This window comes from Perognathus longimembris, chromosome 23 (assembly GCF_023159225.1).
Source record: "Perognathus longimembris pacificus isolate PPM17 chromosome 23, ASM2315922v1, whole genome shotgun sequence".
In the NCBI taxonomy this organism is placed as follows: Eukaryota; Metazoa; Chordata; class Mammalia; order Rodentia; family Heteromyidae; genus Perognathus; species Perognathus longimembris.
This window is the reverse complement of record NC_063183.1, coordinates 3,436,997-3,460,047: the sequence shown is the minus strand read 5'-3', so window position 1 is coordinate 3,460,047 and position 23,051 is coordinate 3,436,997. Positions and strand designations below refer to the sequence as shown.

The 23,051-nt window shown below is 47.0% G+C and overlaps 1 protein-coding gene across 3 annotated transcripts in view; it reads right to left on the bottom strand.

The window, feature by feature from the left end:
• The window catches only part of Prkcb (protein kinase C beta), a 300,299-nt gene that overhangs the window by 54,389 nt on the left and 222,859 nt on the right, over nt 1-23,051 (bottom strand). For all 3 annotated transcript variants that reach the window (XM_048332191.1, XM_048332190.1, XM_048332192.1), the window contains exon 10: nt 4,719-4,892. In XM_048332191.1, coding sequence (XP_048188148.1) covers nt 4,719-4,892 — 174 coding nt within the window. The remainder of the gene's footprint in view (nt 1-4,718; nt 4,893-23,051) is intronic.

The following is a 23,051-nucleotide window of genomic DNA, read 5'->3' as shown; positions in this document are numbered from 1 at the left end:
GCACAGGGAAGACCACAAAGGCTTTCAGATTTAGGATTCTGGACTCTTACAGAACAAATCCCAGCTCCATGACTGGCCAACTGTGTGTCATTGCCTAAGTACCTTAACCTCTCTGAATATCAGTGTTTTTCTGTATAAACTGGGGTTAGCAACAGTACTTCTCCCCCCAGAGGTATGAAGAGGAGAACGAGGTAATCCAGCAAGAGCTGTTCCTTCCTTGTTTGTGACGTTGTTGTTGTTGTCAAGTTCTCCTTGGTGTGGCTTAGCATGGTGTGTTTGCAAAAGAGTTGACTCTGAGGGCTGGGAATGTGGCTTAGTGGTGCTTGCCTAGCATGCATGAAGACCTGGGTTCAATTCCTCAGTACCACATAAAGAGAAAAAGCTGGAAGTGTGTTGTGGCTCAAGTGGTAGAGTGCTAGCCTTGAGCAAAAAGCTCAGAGACAGTGCCCAGGCTCTGAGTTCAAGCCCCAGGACTGGCAAAAAAGAAAAAAGTGGACTCTGAGTTCAATGGGTCAGTTCCTGGGTGCTGTTGGGGAGAATCTGACCCTGTACCCCTAATCTGCAATCCTCTCCTCTTCCAAAGAGGATGACACAGAACCATCTTGCACTACAAGATCTTTGTGTACTTGGAGGTGAAAGACTTTTGAAGACATATGGCGGATACTCAGCTGGAAAGCCATTAGCTTTGAGATGGGAAAACGAAGGGATGGAGACAGAGGGAGCAGCGTGGGACTGTGCGCAGATGAGGGATGAGCAAGCTGGAGCTGGTGACTGGGATTCTACCCCACAGATGTGAAGTAAAATGGCAGGCAGATAACCCAGTCCCAAGACTTCCTGGTGTGACGGTTAAGTGCAAGGCCCTTAAAGCCAGACTGCCTGGGTTCAAATCCCAGCCCTGACATGCCCATCTATATGGTCTCAATCCCCTCATGTATAATGGCAGGATCACCAGTCTTGTTGTGCAGCTGGAAATTGTTACCACTGCACCTCCTGTAGAGTAGACATTATTACAAGCCTTTGATAGAGGAAGTTAATTTACACAAAATTAAAATACATGTGTTTAGCTAAAAAAGAAAGTGAGGCCAGGAGCAACCATGCAGAGTACAGGTGAGACAGCCTGGGTGTCTGTTCTTTCCTCAGTCAGCCCCATTCAGGCTTTCCGCTTGGCACATCCCCTCCCTCCCCCAAACGATCCAGCCCCTTGTGATAGGTTCAGCATTTCATTTGCCCTAGACAAATGGAAGCAACTTGCCCCATCCCTGGTGTTTGGGATGGAGACACTGCTGGAGTCTCCATGCATCAGGCCTTCGCCTCCAAGCAGGACTCAACTCAGCAATGCCACTTGACACCTATGCTCTCCTCCCTGGGGTACCACCGCTGCTTGTGGGGAACTCAGGGTTCTGCACCATTCCCATAGAAGCCTAACCTCTCCTCTCCAATACCCGAAAGCATACTGAAAGGCAGGGGACTGGGGTAAATCCACTCCACATTCTTACCAATTTCCAGCGAAGATGCTATCTTCTACTGGATGTCACAAATAAAAATCAGTGGTGGTCCCTTTTCGGACAAAGCATTTGATCTTGAGTGGAAAATTAATTGCCAGTAGCCTGGATGCAGAGTGACAAAGTTTTGTGCATTAGAAAGCCCATAGACAAACAGAGCTAATTAGAAGAGAGATTGGCTAGCAAGGGGAAGAATGGACTGCAATAAAATGAGTAGAAACTGTGTATGCACTAGAAAGCACATACTCAAAAAGCCTCCCTCCCTGCCCCCAGCCCCCATCCTTCAAACAGTGAAAGGGGGTAGAGACAGCCAAAATCTCACTTTTCAACTTCCACCAACCTCAAGAGGTACATATGTTGGAACTACCCCATATTCTCAACAGAAAGCAATGTGGCTCTAGTGATATCTGGGAAATAATGTAATAGCCCATAATACTCAGCCCAGTGAGGGATGAGGGGAGGGGCCCCACGTGCTGGGTGTAAAATGTTTGTAACTGCAGACCATGTGCCTACCATCAGATCCTGGGTCTGGCAAGACGACCATGAAAGTCTTGCTTTTGCTGCCTCCCCTCTGAGTTCTGCCCTCTGAGTTCATTCTTGGAGCTTGGACAAGTTAAGTGTGTTTCTCACAATGAACATGGGTCACAAATGACTGGTTTCTTCCAGTTTCAATACAATCACTTGAAACTCAAAACTGTGGTTCAAGATTGCATGGAAATATCCCTGCAAAGGAGGTTTCCCCTGGAGTTCACTCACCAGGAAGACTATCCTTCCCCAAGTCCTGCCCAAGAGTCAACTTGGGCACCACCCATGGCCAAAGGGAGGTTTAAGCCTTACAGGTTTAAGTCCTGACTGTCTGCACCACCACACACATGGGCCTAAGGTCTTCAGGGAAAAGCTAGACATTTGGGCCTCTTTCTTTCCCAGTCTTTGCCAATTCCCCACGTAATATAAATGACCATTTTCTTACTATTTTCCTTTGCATTGGCATTTCACTATAAACAATTCTTTTAAGGAGGCTGAAATCTGAGAATTGTGGTTCAAAGTCATCCCAGGGCAAGAGAGTCCATGAGACTCTTATATCCAATTAACCACTTAAAAAATAAGTTAGAAATGGAGCTGTGGCTCAAGTGGTAGAGCACTAACATTGAGAAAAAAGGCTAAGAGGCAGCGCCCAAGCCCTGAGTTCAAGTCCCAGTACTGGTGTGTGCAAATACACACACACACACACACACACACATTTTAAGAGAAAATGGTAGTCCCTTTTAGAGCACAATAATGAACCTCAGAAACTAAATAAATTAAATTAAATTAAATTTAAAAAATCAAGCATTCATTTTACCCTTTCTGTATGAACCTTACCTCCATGGAATGACGAAGAAGAAGCTACTGTGTGTGTGTACGCACGTGTTCATGCACATGCACGCACATGTTAGTACTAGGGCTTGAACTCGGGGCCTGGGTGCTGTCCCTGAGCTTTTGTGCTCAAGGCTAGCACTCTACCACTTGAGCCACAATTCTACTGACTTTTTGGTGAAGGTAAAAGTCTTAAGGGCTTTCCCATCTTGGGCTGGCTTTGAACCCCAGTCCTCAAATCTCAGCCTCCTGATTACAGTTGTGTGTCACTGGCACCAGGCAGAAGCTACAAACACATTTTTAATAGACATACTCCAGCTTGTGATGGGAAAGAAGTTAGGGTGTCATCCTTTTACAAGCCCCAACAAATCAGTTGCCTTATCCCTGAGAAGAGACCAGAAGGTGAAACGTGACTGGAGATGAAAGAAATCACTCACTGCACAGGGGCAGACAACACCCAGCCCACAGCCCACAAGCCTGTGAAAGCATTTGTTACAGGACATATGAAGCTCCTCACTGGCTGTCCACCGAGGCCTGTCTGCCTGTGTTGATAATTTGTATGTCCTATAATAATGTTCTAAATATCCAAATTGCCCTTGGCAGAAAAAAGAAAAAGTTCCCTCCCCCTGGGGTCTTGCCAGAAGGATTAAAGCTGAGTCTCTGAGTCTGACTAAGCCTCTAGATCCTGGTTACTAATTTTCAGAAAATAGGACAGAGGAGCGTACTGGGGTGCACTAGGACTACTAGTAAGCAAAACCCAGACTGAGCAAAGCACTACAGATCAAACAGCCCAGGATTTCCAGTAGATGAAAGAACAGACAAAAGAAAGGAATGGGAGGGCTTGGGAAGGGGGCGGGGGGAGTGTATCACTAAAGACTAAAAATTAGATGCAAAGACTAAACTAGATGTAACCCAATAGCCTCCTATCACACAGAGGTGGTCTCTGAAGGCAGCAGGAAAGTTGAAAAAGAGCAAACCCAAATTAATCTGGAAGATTCTCTCAGAGCATCTTGAAATCACAAGGCCCTTAAGGCCTCAGAAACCACAGCTGCAGGAACTTATGTGGTAGCTCTTCATACTGGGTCTGTGGCCTCTTCCTCCTCAGCTATGGAGGCCAAGGTCAAATGAGCAGGGAGAAAGCATTTATTGAATCTCTTGTCATTGAAGGCAGAGTTGAAATCACAGCAAGAGCAGCGAGCAAATGTTCCCTCCTCAGGCTCACCGTCATGGCTCTGAGCTTACTTGTCCCAGGGAATGAACATTGCAACCCTTTCTTTGAAGAGACCCCTTGCAAAAGCCTCAGGCAACCTGCAGAAATGTGCATGTGTATTTATCCAAAGAGTCTGGTCTATAGACCTTTTTTTGGCCAGACCTGGGGCTTGAACTCAGGGCCTAGGCACTGTTCCTGATCTTTTGTGCTCAAGTCTAGTGCTCTACCACTTGAGCCACAGCTCCACTTCCAGCTTTTTCTGGTGACTAATTGGAGATAAATGTCCCATGGACTTTCTTGCCCAGGCTGGCTTTGAACCGTTACCCTCAGATCTCAGCCTCCTTAGTAGCTAGGGTTATAGATGCGAGCCACGAGTGCCCAGCTAGTCTGTGGACCTTTGTTCTGTCTCTTTGTACTGAGTTCCTGTCTCAAAGTCATGATCTGCTCTGCCATGATGGTTACAAAATCAATTGCCTGAGTTCCTTAATCTGAGTTAGGATAGCATCTGCCTCAGGAATTCTTGGTTGACTTTCCTGAGACTAGCGCCTCTTTGTTTCTAGAAGGTCAAGGGCTCAGGGAAGGGGACTGGTGAGACATAGCTTTCAGCCAAGGCTTGGGTACATCCCTGGATAAGCCACTGGGTAAGTTACCATAGTCTGGAAGCAGGAGTGGAGCTGGGTCAGGAAGGGTGGCTTGCCGGGCAGGGCCAGCACCCGCTTCTCCACCATGGTGCACTCCACATCATCATCCTGGATCACCACATCCTTCTTCAGGATCTTCACGGCGTACAGCTCATCTGTGCCCTTCCTCTCAGACAGCATGACCTGGGGAAGACAGAAGACCATCAGGGAAGTGACAGATGTGGGGGACAGCTGTGGGCAGCTGTTCGTTTTCCCAGCCACTCCCAGCGTGGCCTTCTGCTGAGTGAGAGACAAGGGAGCCTGCTTCCCATCCATCTCATACTTGCATGGCTGACCCCAATCAATCCGGAGGGTACAGGAAGAGCAGAAAGGACCCAGCACTGACCCCTTCCCAATAGGCATCCGTGCCTAAATAGCCCTGTCTTATCCACTGGCATAATCCAAGAGCAAGAGCCCATAATAGTACTTGCACATAGTAGGTGTTCAATAAATATGGAATGAGCAAATGTCTGACAAAAGTGAGTTTGGGACATTTGTTCCTTTATTAATTCAGTGACAAAATGTTCTCAGAGAGCCTGCTAAGCACAATGGATAGAAGATGACATAAGCAGGCTTGTTCTCTGGCCTTGAATTCTAGAGAAGAAGCAAGTCTTTGGACAATTCATGATAGGGCTGTTGCATGTCACAGTTTAATGGATTTCTCTATTGTCTTGGAGCTTCTGAGAATATGGTAATGGTCAGGGCTGGTGGCTGGTTCACACATTATTTTTCTTGGTTTTGACCATCCAGGGGAGCAGTGATGTATGCACTATCCAAAAAAATGGTTCATGGAAAACTCAAGGAAGAACCACATGACAGAAATCCAACCTGATCTGGGAGCTCCTGGGAAGGCCTCCTGGAGGAATAAACTATCAGACTGATAGAGTTACTCTATGCACTGTGTCATATTTTTTGTGTGTATTTATCACCACCAAATTCTTAAGCCAGTATACCAGTATAACCAAGCAATTATTGATTTACTATATTTCATTTACTTTGCATTACAGTCCAAGAAGTAGGTAGACTGTGAAATCCCATTGTATGGGAAACTGGGGCACAGAAAGGTTAAGTAATCTGCACACACCACAATTCCAGCAAGCCAGAACCAAGATTTGAACTCAGTTCTGTCTGACCCAGTTTCTGCCTTTAAAAACAAACACTGCATGTAAGCCCCAGAAGAGAGCTCGAGATGGTTAAAGAAAGGGAGTGCACACATGCGACTCAGGTGTAGGACCAGAGGCTGCACCAGAGACCCAAAACAGAGGGAAAAACACACACAGGAAAAGAACCCAGATGCAGAGGACAGGCAGCTCAGTACAGCTCACTCAGCCCTTGTCTGACTGGACTTGGACACAGAAGCTCCGTGCCTCCTGCAGGGATGCCCTGAAGTCCAGGCTGAGCTCACAGAGTCTCTGTCTGAGCTCTTGCCTCAGGAAGCAGTGATCCTGGGCAGGGCAGATGCTGGGATTGAGGGCTTTGTAGGAAAAGGTTTCAAGCATATATTTTCACAGCAACAAGATTTTTCTCAGCCTCTGCCATCCTCAGCCCCACAATGAAGACTAAAAGCTTCCCTCCCACTGGATCCTACCTGCTGGGCTTTGAGTAGGGTCTGGAAACCTACCCACCACTTCTGGTGGCAAGGCAGGGTCCACCATGGTGGATGGCCACAACTTTTTTGCCTTATCTCCCTGGTGCCCACCAGTTTCCCTCCCTCGGCCCTCATCAAGACAGACCCAAAGAGCACAGCAAGCAACTGTCTTGAGATGTAGAATTAGGAGACAGAGGACTCTCCAGGGAGAGTAAGCTGAAGTAGGGAACTAGCAAGTGCTGTGACCAAGATGCAATGGAGTGGAGGGATTGCAGGTGGGAGGATCCAGAAGTAGGTGGGAGGATCCTGGAAGCAGGTGGGAGGGACCCAGTGCAGACACACGGCCAATCCTGGAGGCCTGTGGCTCCCACTCCAAGAGCAGAGGGAGCCACGTTGGAGACTGTGAATGACATCTTAGCCTCCTGCTTAAGACCACAGGGCAGAGACCAGGACAAATCTGCTATCAGCTTTAGTTACAGCCATCTTCCAGGGAAAGACACCAAAACTCTTCAGAAGACAGTCTTTCCTGAGCCAAGAATTGTTTCTAAAGCTGCAGGCCAGATCACACAACCTGCATACCTGAAGTCCACCGGGGCTCCCCAAGGCCAAAGCAATGCATGAGTGCCTCTTGTTCCTTTTCTTTTGACTATTCCATTCCCATTGTTTGCCATGTCCTTCTATACTCTTCCACTGCCTGGAAAAGCTAAGGCTCACTTCTCATACGACCTCCAACAATTCTCCAGCCCTGATTGCTCACTTCAACCAAGACAATCCAGGCACCAGTTCTGCCTGGTATCTGTCTATATCACTTACTTCAGTGCCTCTTCTACGTGTGAGAGAGAGAGAGAGAGAGAGAGAGAGAGAGAGAGAGAGAGAGACAGACAGATAGACAGACAGAGACAGAGACAGAGAAAGAGAGAGTCTATGTACTGGGGCTTGAACTTAAGGCCAAGGCTGGCAGTCTACCACTTGGGCCACAGCTCCACTTCTGGCTTTTTGCTGATTAATTAGAAATAAGAGTCTCTTAAATTTTTTGGTCTAGGCTAGCTTTGTTGGTTTTTTAAAATAAATTTATTTTTATTTATTTTGCACTATCCCTGGCTTCTTTTTGCTCAAGGCTAGCACTCTGCCACTTGAGCCACATCGCCACTTCTGGCCGTTTTCTGTATACGTGGTGCTAGGGAATTGAACCCAGGGCTTCATGTATGGGAGGCAAGCACTCTTGCCACTAGGCCATATTCCCAGCCCTGGTCCAGGCTAGCTTTGAACCTTAGTCCTCATAACTCAGCCGACTGAGTGACTAAAATTACAGGCATGAGCCACCAGGTCTGACTCCTTTTCCCTCTACATTTTTTCCTACTTAGCCCTTTAAAATTCTGGTCATGTGCCTAGCACTTGAAGATTACATAGGAAAGAAAAAATAGGGGGAAAGATAGCGACAGGTAGCACGAGCAGAGGCAATGGTCACATTCTAAAATATCCCTTTAAGTGGAAACTCAGTGTTTTATGAATTGTCTGAAGCAGTTCCTGGAGCTCCCAGAAACTTTAATATCAACATGGAGGGTGTGGGTTGTTTGCTCAGCTGTGCCTCGTCTCCAGGGCACGGGTCCCAAACAGATGGAAAGGACGTGTTGAAGTGACGTTCTTATCAAATTCTCAGCCACATCTGTTACCCAAGAGGCTTCTGGGAAAGTTATAACAAACAGCACAATTCCAGGGGCAGAAACTAAAATAAAACAGAAAAGTAGCCCTGGAATTCCTGGCTGGAAAGTTGGTTATCATGAGCTCTACTAGCAAATCCCATTGGTAAAGTGGGCCAGGAATCTTAGCCTATGCCCATAGAGAGGGCTACTGCTCTAGCATGGGTCTGCTACCAGCTGAGAATAAGAAGAGCTGGTATATGTCCAGGCTTACTTCACACTAGCTGTGTGACCTTGGGAGATTCTCTGAACTTTTCTGAGCCTTAGTTTTCTCATTTATAAAAAGAGGACTGCTACCAGGTGCCCATGTAATCCAAGCTACTCTGGAGGCTGAGATCTGAGGATCAGAATTTAAAGTAGCCCAGGCAAGAAAGTCTATGCAACTCTTATCTCTGACTAAGCACCAAAAAGCTGAAAGTAGAGCTTCAACTCCACTGGTACAATGCTAGCCTGAGCACAAAAGCTCAAGGATAGTGCCCAGGCCCTGAGTTCAAACCCTTGAACCAGCACCAAAAAATAAATAAAAAGACTGCTAATAGCACTTGGCTGTGGGTGGTGGTGGTAGGGGAGACTATGTAATAGGATGCAAGATACACACCATAATCAGCATAATGCATAGCCAATGATGGAGACTTAACATGGGGACTGGAAAGTAATACTAGGTTCCTAGGACGAATGTAAAAAGAAACCAAGGTCAGGCACCAATGGCTTCTACCTGTAATCCCAGCTACTCAGGAGGCTGAGATCTGAGGATTGAGGCTGGAAGCCAGCCAAATCCAAGAGACGTTTTTGGGGGGCCGGTTGTGAGGCTTAAACTCCAGGCCTGGGTGCTATCCCTGAGCTCTTTTGCTCAAGGCTAGCACTCTACCACTTTGAGCCACAGCTCCACTTCCAGTTTTCTGGTGGTTCATTGGAAATAAGAATCTCATGGAAACTTTTCTGTCCAGGCTGGCTTTGAACTGTGATCTTCAGATATCAGCCTCCTGAGTAGCTAAGATTACAAGCATGAGCCACTGGCACCTGGCTCCAAGCGACTCATGTCCAGTTAACTAACAAAATGCCTAAAGTGGAATTGTGGCTTAAGTGCTAGAATACTAACCATGAGCAAAATAAAAAGCTCTGAATTCAAGCCCCAGTACCAACACACACACACACATGCACACACACGCACATATATACATGTGCACAGGAGTGCACACACACATGAACCACATACTTCATTGGCTCTACATTCAAATGAGGTGTCCCATCCACAATGCTGGTTAGGAGGGGAAAGAATTCTAACTTCACGGTTTCAGATGGTACATGGAAAACAGGTAGAGACATTTGGGGGCCCCGAGGATCCCCAAATACTTAGGAAAGGACACCAGAAAGGTATAGGGAACGAAGATGGGTGTGGAAGAATGGATGAGACCTTGCTCTTCTCTCATGCCCAGGATGCAAGGGAATGACTGTGGGTTGATTGGATGCAGCACTAATGAGTCATCTGCTGGGTCTTATTTCTACTGTTGAGGTGCACTTTCTTTGAGGACCCAATGATCTCTGGAGCTACCTCCTGCCAGGGTTTGCCCAGCCCCACGGCCTCCTGCAGGCAGCTGAGATCTAAGGCCAACACAGTCCCTGCCTCCCTCCAGCCCTCCTGGCCTCTGTCCGGCCTGCTCTCGAGCTGTTGTCTGCCCCTCCGCACTGTGCGGCACATTTTAGAATTCCCTGCAGATCTGTGAGACGCTGAGGTGTGGGCCACGTTCCAGACCAATTAAATCAGAATTTTCTCCATCTTTGGGTCCTTCCTGAGCCAGGTCGAGCCAGCACTGGGGGAGGACAGGGAGGTGAATTGGCCAGAGGCCCTCAGGACATGTTGTAACCAGTAGCTGTAACATGAGCCAAATGCTCTCTACCAGCTGCCCCCAAGGGCACACTGGCCCTGGGGAGAGGAGGGTTTTGAGAGAAAACCGGTGCAGACTGTTTCCACCATGAAGAGAATGTCAGCATCCTCTCTGACCACCTGATCCGGATCAGGACAATCTGACAGGGAAAAGTGACATGAGACCCACGGGGTCTGCAACTAATGAGAAGTGTGGGGACAGTTTCAAATGCTAGAATTTCGACTTCAGATCCTGATTCTATCCTGGGCTCTGCTCCATGTGCACAGATACATTAGCTTCCCTCTTTGAGCCTCTGTTTCTCCATCAAAGGGAGCAATAAGATCAAGTGACACAGCACTGATAAAACTAAGTGCCCAGCACCCAGCAGGTTATAATTATTAAAGTAAAGGCACACAAATGGAAAATGAGAAGATGTTGTAATTCCTTCCAGAGGTACAAGAGATTCTCACTTCTATGTACAAAACAGGGAAAAACTAGACGGGGGAATGGAGGATGAGACAAATAGCTCTGCAAAACCTGTTCCAGGAGGTGCTTATGAAGAGCTCAGGATGAAAGGCAAGATGATACTGTCTGCTGGGCTGGGCCTGCACTGGGCAGCAGCCATGTAAGAGAAACCACAGAGTTATCCTATGAGGAAGTAAGTGTCTCCTGACTAGTCTTCAAGTTTGTTTGGACAGTGATGTCGTCTGTGGGTCAGCTCAGATGACATAGTTATTCCATGATTCCTCAGGAAATCTTGCAGAGTTAAAAAAAAAATTATTGCCAGGCACTGGTGGCTCACACCTGTCATCCTGGCTCCTCAGGAAGCTGAGATCTGAGGCTCACAGTTCATAGCCAGCCCAGGAAGGAAAGTCTATGAGACTCTTATCTGCAACGAACCACTAGGAAGCTGGAAGTGGAGCTCAAGTGATAGAGGGCTAGCCTTGAGAAAAAAAGCTCAGGGAAAGTGTACAGGCCCCAGGACTGGCACACATGCACGCACGCGCGCGCACACACACACACACACGCACACACACAATCTTAACTAGTGTGGTGGTGAGCATCTGATATCTCAGCAATCTGGTGACTGAGGCATAGGGATCAAGAGTTCAAGGTCAGCCTGGGCTACATAGCAGCAAATAAGTAAATAATCAATCTCTTTATAGATGATAGCAGCATTCACATATCTATGTAACCAATGAGCTTGTTTTTTCATGTCAGAGGTCAAGGCAGCAGTTACATTTTGAATTAAACCTTTTTAAATGATGCTGGGTCACACCTGAGACTTAATCAAGTTGAATTCATGTTCCCTAGCAGAGGGAGGCAGACAAGTGTGACCAGAAGTACAGGAAGGTACATTTAGCCTGGTCATTTCTGCCCCTGCAGACATGCTATTGTTAAGCAAATATCTTGAGGACTGAAGGGGTGACTTGGAGGCTGGGGAAAAGAGAGTGGAGAGGAAACAGAGACCTTTACCCTGAGATGCCTTTCCTGTGTTCTACAGGAAGATGCGTGGCTGGGTCCAATAAGAAACGTTTAATTAGACAGTAATAAGTAATGCCAAAGAGGCCCCACGCCTGTAATCCTAGCTACCGAGGAGACTGAGATCTGAGAATTGTGGTTCAAGGAAAGTCTGTGAGACTCTTATCTCCATAAAAGCTCAAGGGCACTGCCCAGGCCCAGAGTTCAGGCCCCAGGACCAGCATGCAAATGCATGCACACACATCCATACACATTAGTGAACCTGGAGGAACTTGTGATGTGAAATAAGCATCACACAGAAAGACAAACCGTGCAGGACCTCACTTAGGTGTGAATCCAGAACCATCAAACTGAGAGGAACAGAGTTGGTAGCCAGTAGCTGGTAGGGTTTGGGGAGTAGGATGGACAGATGATGGAGAGAGGGTACAAACTTCAAATTATAACATGAGTGAAAGGTTTAGTATAGATAAGGAGAGAGAGAGAGAGAGAGAGAGAGAGAGAGAGAGAGAGAGAGAGAGAGAGAGAGAGAGAGAGAGTATGTATCCTGGTAACTATTGTACCTGTAATCCTAGCTACTCAGGAGGCTGAGAGTTGAGGATTGTGGCTGGAAGCCAGCCTAGGCAACTTCCTTCCATGAGACTCTCATCTCAAATAAACTACCAAAATTCCAGAAGTAGAGCTGTGGCTCAAGTGGTAGAACACTAGCCTTGAGCCAAAGATGATCAGGGACAGCGCCCAGGCTGAGTTCAAGCTCCAGGATTGGCAAACACATACACAAAAATACAGTATCATATACTTGATATTGCTAAGGGAAATGTTAAGGGTTCTGACAAAAAAGAAAAGAAAAGAAAAACTTTGTTGACACCGATGGCTTTGTCAAATTCCATTAAGTCATGTTGTACTGGAAAACACTAGATGGATAAAATAAAAGCAGATTTAATTTGACTGTTGTTTTAGAAGTTTGTGGGAAAATGAGTCATTAATTGATGCTTTTTTTTACCACATGACAATGAAATGAAACCCTTAAGGGTCTGTCATTCATTTCAACAATTAGGTTGCACAGAGAAAAGCATGTTTTCTTCTTAATCTCCTCCGCTCTGTGAGCACAGGCTGGTGGCTGGTGTCACTGAATGCTGATCACAGGGTAGGACTTCTCTCCACACAGGGGACCAGACCAGGTTGGTGTCACTGGGTACCAGGGAGACTGAGCTGGCTGGATTCTACCTGTACCTCTACCCAGGTCTCACCTCTCCTAGCCTCCGTGCCCATGTCTGTAAAATGGAGATGCCTAAATACGCAATGTATACTGCCTGGTCAGCCCTCTTGGGTAGTCAGCTCACTTAAGAGTGACATTGTGGGGAAGGGATGGAGCCTGACACAAAAATCCAGCATCTCTAATTCTAGGAGCCATCCGTGCTTGCATAGCCACCATGTTTGCCGGGTGTGTGTGTGGGGGGAGGGTGTCAGATAATTGCAATCAACAAGTTTCCATAATCATGGCTGCTATAGCAAAGAGGAGGGAACGGGCTGTGCCGGTGGTGACCAGGAACTCCATTCAGTTGAGCTGTGGATATCTGAGTCAGCACAGAGATACGGCTGAGATGCATTCTTGCAGGGCAATCAGAACCACCGAAGTGCAACACTTGTACCAGACACGGAGTTTCTTTTGTTCCATGGTCAAGGCTCTATGGGCCCATAATAGGGAGACTTTATTTAATGCGGTGATATTTTCTCCCCCCACCCCCATAAAAAATGGGTCACATTTGAAAGACTTGGCTGTGTAAAAGAAATTCTTGCTTTGGCCAATGGACCACACAAGCCAGGCATCTGTTCTTTTCAGAGAGTGTGTCCCTGTTATCTTTCCTTGCGGATGGTAGCCCCTCTCCTCCTTCCTGGGATTTCAGACCTGTAGGTTATTCTAAACTTGGGGAGAAGGTGACAAAGGGGTGCTGGTGCATGTCCACAGACAGAGACAATGGTGAGAATGGGTCCCAAGCGGAGCCACAGTGATTGGGCCCCTGATGGCCACCTCTCAGGTCACACATTGACCTTTGGGAGCTGTGCAGTACTGTGCATTGCATCGCATTTCCCCAATACACACATCCCACTCGCTCGCCCTGGCTCCACCGGCTCCTTGCAGTGGATAGAGAAAGTTTCCGTTCCTGGAAGTTAAAGTTTCTTTGATACAGTTCACTTCTGTTAGGGAAAGCCGATCTTAATCCTGTTTGACAATTTCCTATCTTCCAAGAAGCAAGCGTGGGAAAGCAGTGGGTGAGTCACTGCCCTGAATGGAGACCAAGAAAATGGGGGAAAGCGAGCCTGCAAAACCACACTGTTAACTCCAAGTACATGTGGAATTTGGGGAGTTGGGAGAGGCACCATCATTAGGATGGAGCCAGAGAGAGGGCAGGCATCCAAGATCAGAAGGCAAGTGTGGATGGAAGAGGATTAAGTTGCAGGAGGAAAGACTTCCAGCTCTGTGTGGGCCGGGATGGAGAAGGGCTACACCAGCCTGTAGGGCAGGGAGACAGCATGGCCATAGAGGCACCTTTGTCTGTAGGTTATATAACCACGTCTGATGTATGTACGCATGTGTGTGTGAGCGTGTGAAGACGTGTCACTAATGAGATTAAAATTAGGATCCACACCCACAACTGGGCTCAGAGACAAGCGGGAAGGCCTTTGTTACTGGTGAGAACAACGCTATCTTTTAATCCGCTCAGGCAATTTCTTCCTGGCAGACTCAGTGCTGAGCTGGGCTCCAAGCAGAGGAGGCTGCAGGCCGGGCTCGGTACTCTGCACCCCTCTCTCCTGCCCTGCAAAGAGGATGCTTCTTCACCAGGGCACCTGGCTCCCTAGACGCCAGGGCAGAAGCCAGCAACCACCCTCTCCATGGCCAATGCCCGCAAGAGCTCAAGCCCCGGGTTCTCTTGGAAGCTCGGGAAAGCATGTGAATTTCCTTTAAAATGCAAAGGAAAATAAAACCCTGAAGTTTCAGGTTGAATAAATGTTTTTAATACCTTTAGGAGTATATTTTATGCCAATGCAATCATGATACTTTTTTTCTTATGCTTTTTTCAGGGCAGAGGGGAGGAGGAATTAACAAATGTTATGATGCTGCAGTTTTGGAAATAGTTTCCAAAGCAGGGGGGAGGAAAAAAATAAAATAAGACAAAACCAAAAAAAAGGGTGGGGAGGAAGCACTGGGAGGGAGGGAAAGGAATAAAATGAAAGTGAAAAGGAAAAGAAGAAAGAAAGAAGGGAGGGAGGACTAGTGATTAAGGGAGATGTGGAGAAGATTGCTGCTAGAAATGGGAAGAGGCAATTGGCCTCACAAAATCAGACCTCCACCACTGTCCTGCCTCCTCCTCCCAGTGTGTGATCTTGGAGAAGTCTCACCTCTCCTCCCCCCTCCCTTTCCCTCCCCTCCCCTCTCCTCCTCTCCTTCTTGCAGTGTTGGGATGAAACGCAGGACCTGCACATGCTAGGCCTGAACTCTACCACTGAGCTATACTCCCAGCCCATCACTCAACTTTTCTGACTTACAGGCTCCATGGAGGTACAACGGGCTTGTCACCAATCACAATGACAGAATTAGGGTGAGAATGAGAATGCTATCTTGCACACACATCTGCAGCAGGGTCGCCAGCAATGATTATGGATCTGATGGTGCAGGAGACAGCATGGCTGTGGTGGGCTGAGGGGACAGCTGGTGACGGTTAGGAGGCATACAGCCATGGAGGCCAGGAGCCGAGGGTTAGGAAGCACAGAGGCCAGAAGTGGAGGCTGAGAAGGCCTGGAGGCCGGGGACTGCAGAGGAACCGACTGAGGCGTGACAGCACATGCCGGAGACATCGCCAAGACATGACACATGGACAAGCAGGGCAGGGACCATGTTTGGAGTGAGAGCCACACCCAAGGGCCGGCTCAGGAAATCCCTGAGGTGACTTACAGTTCCGACGAGCATTTTGCCCAGGGGTCGGCCAGCACCCGGCACAGCGTGCGGAGGAAGAAGAGAAACCCTGGAGCCCTTGGGCTCTGCTGCGTGCAGTGGGTCTAACAGCAGCTGCCTGCAGTGAAAACAAGGCCTGCAGACCCTGCATAGCCCCTTAGTGGGCAAATAAGAAAACAAGATGAAGGAGCTGACCTCCTAGAGTGTAATTATGATGTGAAACAGCGGACCTGCTGTTCACCTTACTGAGCCCTAGGATTTCTGAATCAAACCTGAGTCACTGAAGGGTGGGCTGGCTAGTGTAACTCTGGCAGGGTGCTGCAGCTTTTGGTATCATGTTCGAAGTGGGGCTAATATTAGTAACATTATAAAGTAAATGTGAGCTCATCCACACAATGCACTCAGAGCCTAACAGGCAGTGAGACTCACACAAGGACAGGCAATATCATCGTCATCATCGCCACCACCCTCACCAGTGGAATACACATCTGTGGACCCTGAAGAAGAGAGCAGGTGTGCCGCAGATGCTCAGTAAGTACTTCTGGAATGGCTGAGTCCTTCACAGTGCCTCTAGGCGGACACTTATTATCAAAGGGATGGCTTCTCACCAGCGTGCTCAATGGATTCCAACCACAGCTCAGCCCCCTGCGCCCAGGCCTGCCCTTCCCTCCCATACACAGAGCTACCAAGCCTCATGCTCTGATGTGGAGGATGGAGGGCCAGGAGACCACTGACTGCTGACAGGCTGGAGGAATGGCAGAACGTGCTTCTTTGTCTAGAGAAAATGATGTACAAAAACTGCAGTAGAAGGCTTCACGCTCTGAAATACAGCGGTAATGGAAGTGCTGGTTGTGTTAGCACAAGATATTTAAGTCTTTTTTTTTCTTCAAAATGTGGCATTGGGGGCTGGGGATATGGCCTAGTGGCAAGAGTGCCTGCCTCATATACATGAGGCCCTGGGTTCGATTCCCCAGCACCACATATACAGAAAATGGCCAGAAGTGGCGCTGTGGCTCAAGTGGCAGAGTGCTAGCCTTGAGCAAAAAGAAGCCAGGGACAGTGCTCAGGCCCTGAGTCCAAGCCCCAGGACTGGCAAAAAAAAAAAAAAAGAAAGAAAGAAACAAAATGTGGCATTGGTATTATCTGCTAAACAAAGATTAAAACAATTTGCAGTAAGTGCCCCTAAAACAGAGATTAAAATAAATATTTAACTGGTATATCAAACTTATGGTTATACACATATATGTGTGCATATGTATGTATTTGGGGCCATGCTAGAAAGAAAAAGTCACCTTAAAATATAATACTTTCAGCCTGGCACTGGTGGCTCATGTCTGTAATCCTAGCTACTCAGAAGAATGAGATCTGAGGATGGTGGTTCAAAGACAGCTGGAGCAGAAAGTCCCCATAAGATTCTTATCTCCAATTAACCACTCAAAAACCAGAAGTGGCTCTGTGGCTCCAAGTGATAGAGCACCAGCCTTGAGCAAAAGAGTTCAGGGACAGTGCCCAGGCCCTGAGTTCAAGCCCCAGGAGAGGCCACACACAGACATACACACACACACACACACACACACACACACACACACACACACACAAAGCAAGAAATGAAACACCTGGGAACTGAGTTTCTAAGGACTTCGGCTCGCCTTTCATTTCATAAGCTACTGGCTTCTTCCTACTTGATTTATTCCTGGCTTCTGCCAGGCTCAGGAAAGGCAGCACGAACACCTGGCATGTTCCGTGATTTGAACACAAGGAAATGTCAGAGAGAAGAGGCGCCTGACGTTTTCCATGTTTGTGGGGTGTGATAAATTGGGAGTTCTGATGGGGGAAAAGTCAGAAGGTCATTTGTGTCACCGTAAAAACTTCCAGCTTGAGCTGTGAAGCTGAGCTTTACCTGAGACTCCTTGCTAGGCACCCAAACCACCCAAACCAATCCTCTGGATCCAGGCCCCTAGTACCCCTAACACCCTCCACGGGGTGGGGGGGGCGGGGGGCATGGGACTGGGTTTGCTAATAGGCTGTAGGCAGAAGAGACAGGTGCCATTTCCAGAACGAAGACTTTAAGAAGCAGCTTGTGCCTCCTCCTCCTCCTCTCACCCCCTCCACCCTCAGAATGCAGAGAAAAAGAAAGGCCCCTGAAAGCATTAATGGAGTCATTTAAGCTAGACAGAACCCAAGCTTCAGGACCATCTGGAGAGAGTGGGCAGGGCCAGGAACACCCAGCTTAGCCTGTCAGGTGGATGCAAATTCCCTCCGGCATTTGAGCCAGCTTGTGATTAGAAGGGCTGCTTGTTACAGCAGCGGAATTTACCCTCTTAAAAGGAGCTCAGGTCCCCTGGCCACCAGGCAAGTAATCGGGGCCTATTTAATAGGAAGGAGACATTCTGAGATTTGAAAAATTTTTTTATCTGAATAGTTAAGTCCAGCCTTCCCCAACTTCAGCTAAGGCCAATCAGCCCCACCCTGGGGCACCAGGCCTTTCCCAGCTGTGCTTAACACCTGTGAGTGTGACTTCCTTCCGGACTGCTCACACCTCCCATGTGACTTCCTTCCTTCTGGAATGCTCACACCTCCCATGTTTTAAATGATGCGTTCTTCAAAACGCATAGAAGGGTACACTTGAAGTAGTCGAATTCCATTGCATGTAAATTTTACCTGAAAACAATCATTCAAAATATTGTGGGATAGGTGGGGTTGGGAGAGATGGAGGGGGCACAATGAAAGGCATGGACTGAAATGCACTGTGCACATAAACTGACATGCAGCATTGACACTCCTTTGCACAACTCTTTCTCACATTTTAAGACAATTACTCTATTTAAAATTATATTGCGTCTTAGCTAAATGTATATATGCTGAAGAACTGAGGCCCACCACTGCCTTTGAAATGCATTCAGAGTGGGCGGATGGAGGGAGGGACTGATGGATAGACAGAGACATATGTGGTAGAGGAAATAAAAGCAACTATTAATTATAGAATCCAGGGACAAGTATTATGGATACTGTAACCATAATGCTTTTTTTCCCCCCTTTTTCTGGTGGTACTGGAGTTTGAGATCAGGGCTTCATGCTTACTAGACTGGTGCTTTACCACTTGAGCCACTCCTCTAACTTGGCATGTCACTGGTTATTTTGGAGATGCTTTCTCTAGAACTTTTTTGCCCAGATTGACCTTGAACTTCAATCCTCCAGATCTCAGCCTCTTGAACATCAAGGATTACAGGCATGAACCACTAGTGCCTGGTTCATTTTTCTTCACTAGACATTTTTTTTTGGCTAAATAATATCTTCAGTGAGAGTAGAAACTTGAGCACATTACATAAAGGCAATTAGTCTATATACATACAGTATGTTTTATATTAATATATTTATATTAATATATTCATTGAGTTGTTTTTATTTTTTGCTTGACAATATGTCATGGAAGTCTTTGCATGATGATAGGTAGGTAGAGATGTTAGATAAGTAGGTAGGTAAATAAACAGAAGATAGATGATAGATATAGATAGATGATAGAAAGACGATCGATAGATACACAGATGACAGATATAAATAGATAATATAGAGGTATAATGTATAGGTTAATAGATGATAGATATAAAGATAATAAATATAGATAAGTGTTAGATGGTCAGATGATAGACAGATGGATATATAAATACACAGATAGACACATGGATGATAAACCATTTAGGTAGATGAAAGAAAGATGATAATGTGTGTGAAACAGAGGAAAAGAGCATAAGCATTCTTTTGACTGTCTTGGATACATACTTATGCATGATTTGTTTGTTTGTTGTTTATTCATTGTGCTGATCCCAGGGCTTGAACTCAGGGGCTGAGCACTGTTTCTGAGGTTTTTTGCCCAAGGCTAGCTCTCTACCATTTGAGCCACAGCTCCACTTCCAGCTTTTTTGGTGGTTAATTAGAGATAAGAGTTTCGTGAGCTTTCCTGCTCTGGCTGGTTTCGAATCTTTTTTTTTTTTTTTTTTTTTTTTTTTTGCCAGTCCTGGGCCTTGGACTCAGGGCCTGAGCACTGTCCCTGGCTTCTTCCGGCTCAAGGCTAGCACTCTGCCGCTTGAGCCACAGCACCGCTTCTGGCCGTTTTCTGCATATGTGGTGCTGGGGAATCGAACCTAGGGCCTCGTGTATCCGAGGCAGGCACTCTTGCCACTAGGCCATATCCCCAGCCCCTGGCTTCGAATCTTGATCCTCATATGTCTACCTCCTGAGCAGCTAGGATGACAGGCATGTGCCACCAGTGCCTGGCACCATTATGTATTTAAGGCTCATCTTTCTGGTGAACATTTGAGCTATTTGCACCTGTATCCTGTTATCAGCTGTGTGGCATTTTGCGCAGATCTCTGTGCTTCTGTGTGATGGCAGATCTATATGCCCACTACAGCACACCAGCTGCCTACTTTGGTCCACCTGCCTCCCCAGTGCCTGATCCCTAGCACAGCACCTTCCATAGGCAAGAGCCAGGGATGTAAAAGAACAAGAAAGCTTTTGTCTAAACTTCCAAGGGAACTTTTAAAAAAGGGTTTGGCTCACATAAAACATTGCCTGGAGCACACATGAAGTCTCAGAATATAAGCAGTATCAGCATGAACGAAATACTTCATGGATAAAGCACAGTGGTATGAGAGGCATCAGGTGCAAAATGGAAAGGTGTGTGTGTGCATATGGGTATATGTGTATGTGTGTATACTTCTGAGCAATGCACAACTACAGCAGAATTCAGTTCTGGCAGTCACTCGACAATCAACAGAGCTGAAATTCTTGGCAAAGCTGAAGTTCAAGATTCAAAGAATCCTACAGATAGAGGGTGGAAGAGAAAACTAAGAAACCACAGGAAGTACTAAGTAAAGTTGGGTGTGGTGGCTTCCCCCTATAATACTAGCTACTTGGAAGGTTGAGATCCGGAGGACCATGGTTGGAGGCTGACCTGTACAAAATGTTCTCGAGAACTTACCTCACTCAAGAGGGAGATAAAAATTCTGGGTGCAACAATACACATCTGACATGTCCACAGGCCCTGCTCAGGTCAGGCAAACAGGCAAACACTCTGACATAAGAGGGACAATCACCGGGGCAGTTCAGAGGCACTGTCACTTGCTTCTTTCCCTTGGTTCATTTTCACAGGTGCCCCCACTCCCAAAGCCAGCAAGCACTCAAAGGTAAAACTACATTCATGAACACCAGGGCTGTGCTTGACTAGAGTTGAGGTGTTTGTTAATTCTGCCTTCCTTCCGAGGCACACTGTGTGGGGCTTTTGCTGTGGTGCTTGCAATGCTATTCCTCCCTCTGTCTGGAAGAGATCGCTCAATTATTTTAACAGTTACCATGGAAACCCATGATCTATTCTCTCTTACTCCTTCACTCTTCCCCCCGTGGCCCCTTCCCTCCCCCCACCCCCAGCCTCACACAACCCACAGCCCCCAATTCTTTCCAGAAAGCCCTGTGAAACTTCCATTCTTCCACCAGAAACTATCTGGCCTATCTTGCTAAATGGCTAAAAGAAAATGTGTGTTCAAAATGCTAACTTGCAAGTTAATGAGGATCAGAATAAGGATGTTCAATTAGGAAGAGGCCTGGGAAGATGCAAATTAAACCAACATGTATCCGTGCAGCGTGAGAGAAGCACAGAATTAAGTAAACTTGGGCAGGAACAAGGTAGCTCCATGTGATGCTTTTAGTGTAAGTTTAATTATGAACCATGTGGATGCAGGATTATGAAAATATAACTGAGGGAGGAGAAGGAGGAATATGCTCACAGTTATGGGAGTTTCTTTCTTGGTGGTGAAAATATCCTGATCTTGCTAATGGCAGTAGAACTCTGGCAAATTTAAAACCACTGGATTTGTGTAGTTGGCATGGGTGGACTGGGTTTTATGTGAATTATGCCTTGTGTCTGGGTCTATGTCGCCTGGATGGCCTTAAATGTCTTAGCCCAAGCAATTCTCCTACCTCAGCCTTCAAGTAGCTGGGACCATGGAGGTGTGCCACTGTACCAGACTTAAAATTTTAAAACTCCTCCATGGTGTCAGCTCCTTTGCTGAGCTCCTGCTCTTCCTTATCTTTGTCAGCGGTTCCATTTCTGACAACCAAGCATTGCCTTCATTGTAAGCACCTTGCTTTGTCAATTAGGGTTCCTTACCCATCTTCCTGCTGGATGTGTGTCCCAACCCAGGCTAGGCACCATTTTCATCTGTCTATTTAATACACTTTTGCCGAATGCTATGCTTTTAAGTTTGCAGTGGGCACTTTCTTCCCAGAATCCCTAGCTCCCTCACTACCATAATGTTCCCAGAATCCCTAGCACCCTCATTACCATAATCTTCCCCCAATCCCCAGCTCTCTCATTACTAGAACAGTCCCAGAATCCCTAGCTCCCTCATTACTCTAATTATCTGCTTCACTGATTCTACTAATCCTCATCCCTACCTTGAACTCATCCATCACCAATTGTCCATCCCCTCTCACAGGCCGCTCAGAGCCGCTGGGTAAGGTTGTGCAATAGTCAGCATGGCCTAACTTTAGGGACTCTAACCCTAGGACCCTAGGGCTTCTCAGCAGGTTCATGCAATATCTACCCCCAATCTGTCTTCCCATTCCATGCCAAAGCTCTTCAAACTCTGCACCCTCACCTCAGATCCTTTACTTAATCTCAGAAGATGACCATGGCTCCCTCCTGGGTAAGCAGCACCAATGCCTGCATTCAATCCAGGCTCTGAATGAACTGGAAGAACAGGACAGGGAAAAGCCCTCTTCTTGGAGAGCTGAGATCTTAGGCAGAGCACAAGATAAAGCAAGAGAAGAGGGTCAGGCACAGTGGGGCACACCTGTAATCCCAGCTTGTTCAAGAGACACAGGGAGGAGGATCAAGGTATAAGGCTGGCCCTGAGCAAGAACACAGGACCCTCTCTAAAAAATAAATAGAGCAAACAGGTATGGGGGGGTGGTTGAAATAATATAGGCCCTGAGTTTAAACCCTAGTACCTACCACTGAAAGAAAAAGAAGAGAAGCAGAACAGGCAGCAGGGCCTCGTGAGAAGATATTCAATAGAACAGAAAAGGAATGGCAGAGGGGAGCCTACCTACTTTGGGAAGAAGGGCCAGGAAAGACTCTCAAAAGTGATGTCTGAGTAGAAATTAAAATTACAAGAAGTAGTTAGAGTTGGGCACTGGTGGCTCATGCTTATAATCCTAGCTACTCAGGAGGCTGAGATCTGGAGGATTCTAGTATCAAGCCAACCCTGGGCAGAAATCTCTATAAGGCTCTATCTCCAAAAAGCAGGGCTGGAGGCATGGCTCAGGTGGTACAGCACTGGTGAGATGCCCTGAGTTTATATCCTAGTACCAAAAGAAAAAAAAGAGGAGGAAGAAGAGCAGGAGCAGGAGGAGGAGGAGGAGGAGGAAGAGAAGGATGAGGAAGTAGCAAGCTATGCAAATACCAAAAGGGAGGAGAGTCATGGGCTCGAAGGGAGGGAACAGCTATGTGTTCAGTAACCTAAGACCCAGCATTGCAGTTGGAATAAGCTGAGTGACAAGGAAAAGGAAACGGAAAGAAATAAAGCCAGAACAAGAGCAGATTATAGTGCTCTAAACCGAGAACCATTAAAGGATCAGAGACTAGATTCGAGATGGAGCTGGGTGTGGATCTTGACGAGATGCAAATTTCTTGAGGACAGTTGGAAAGCCTGAGAG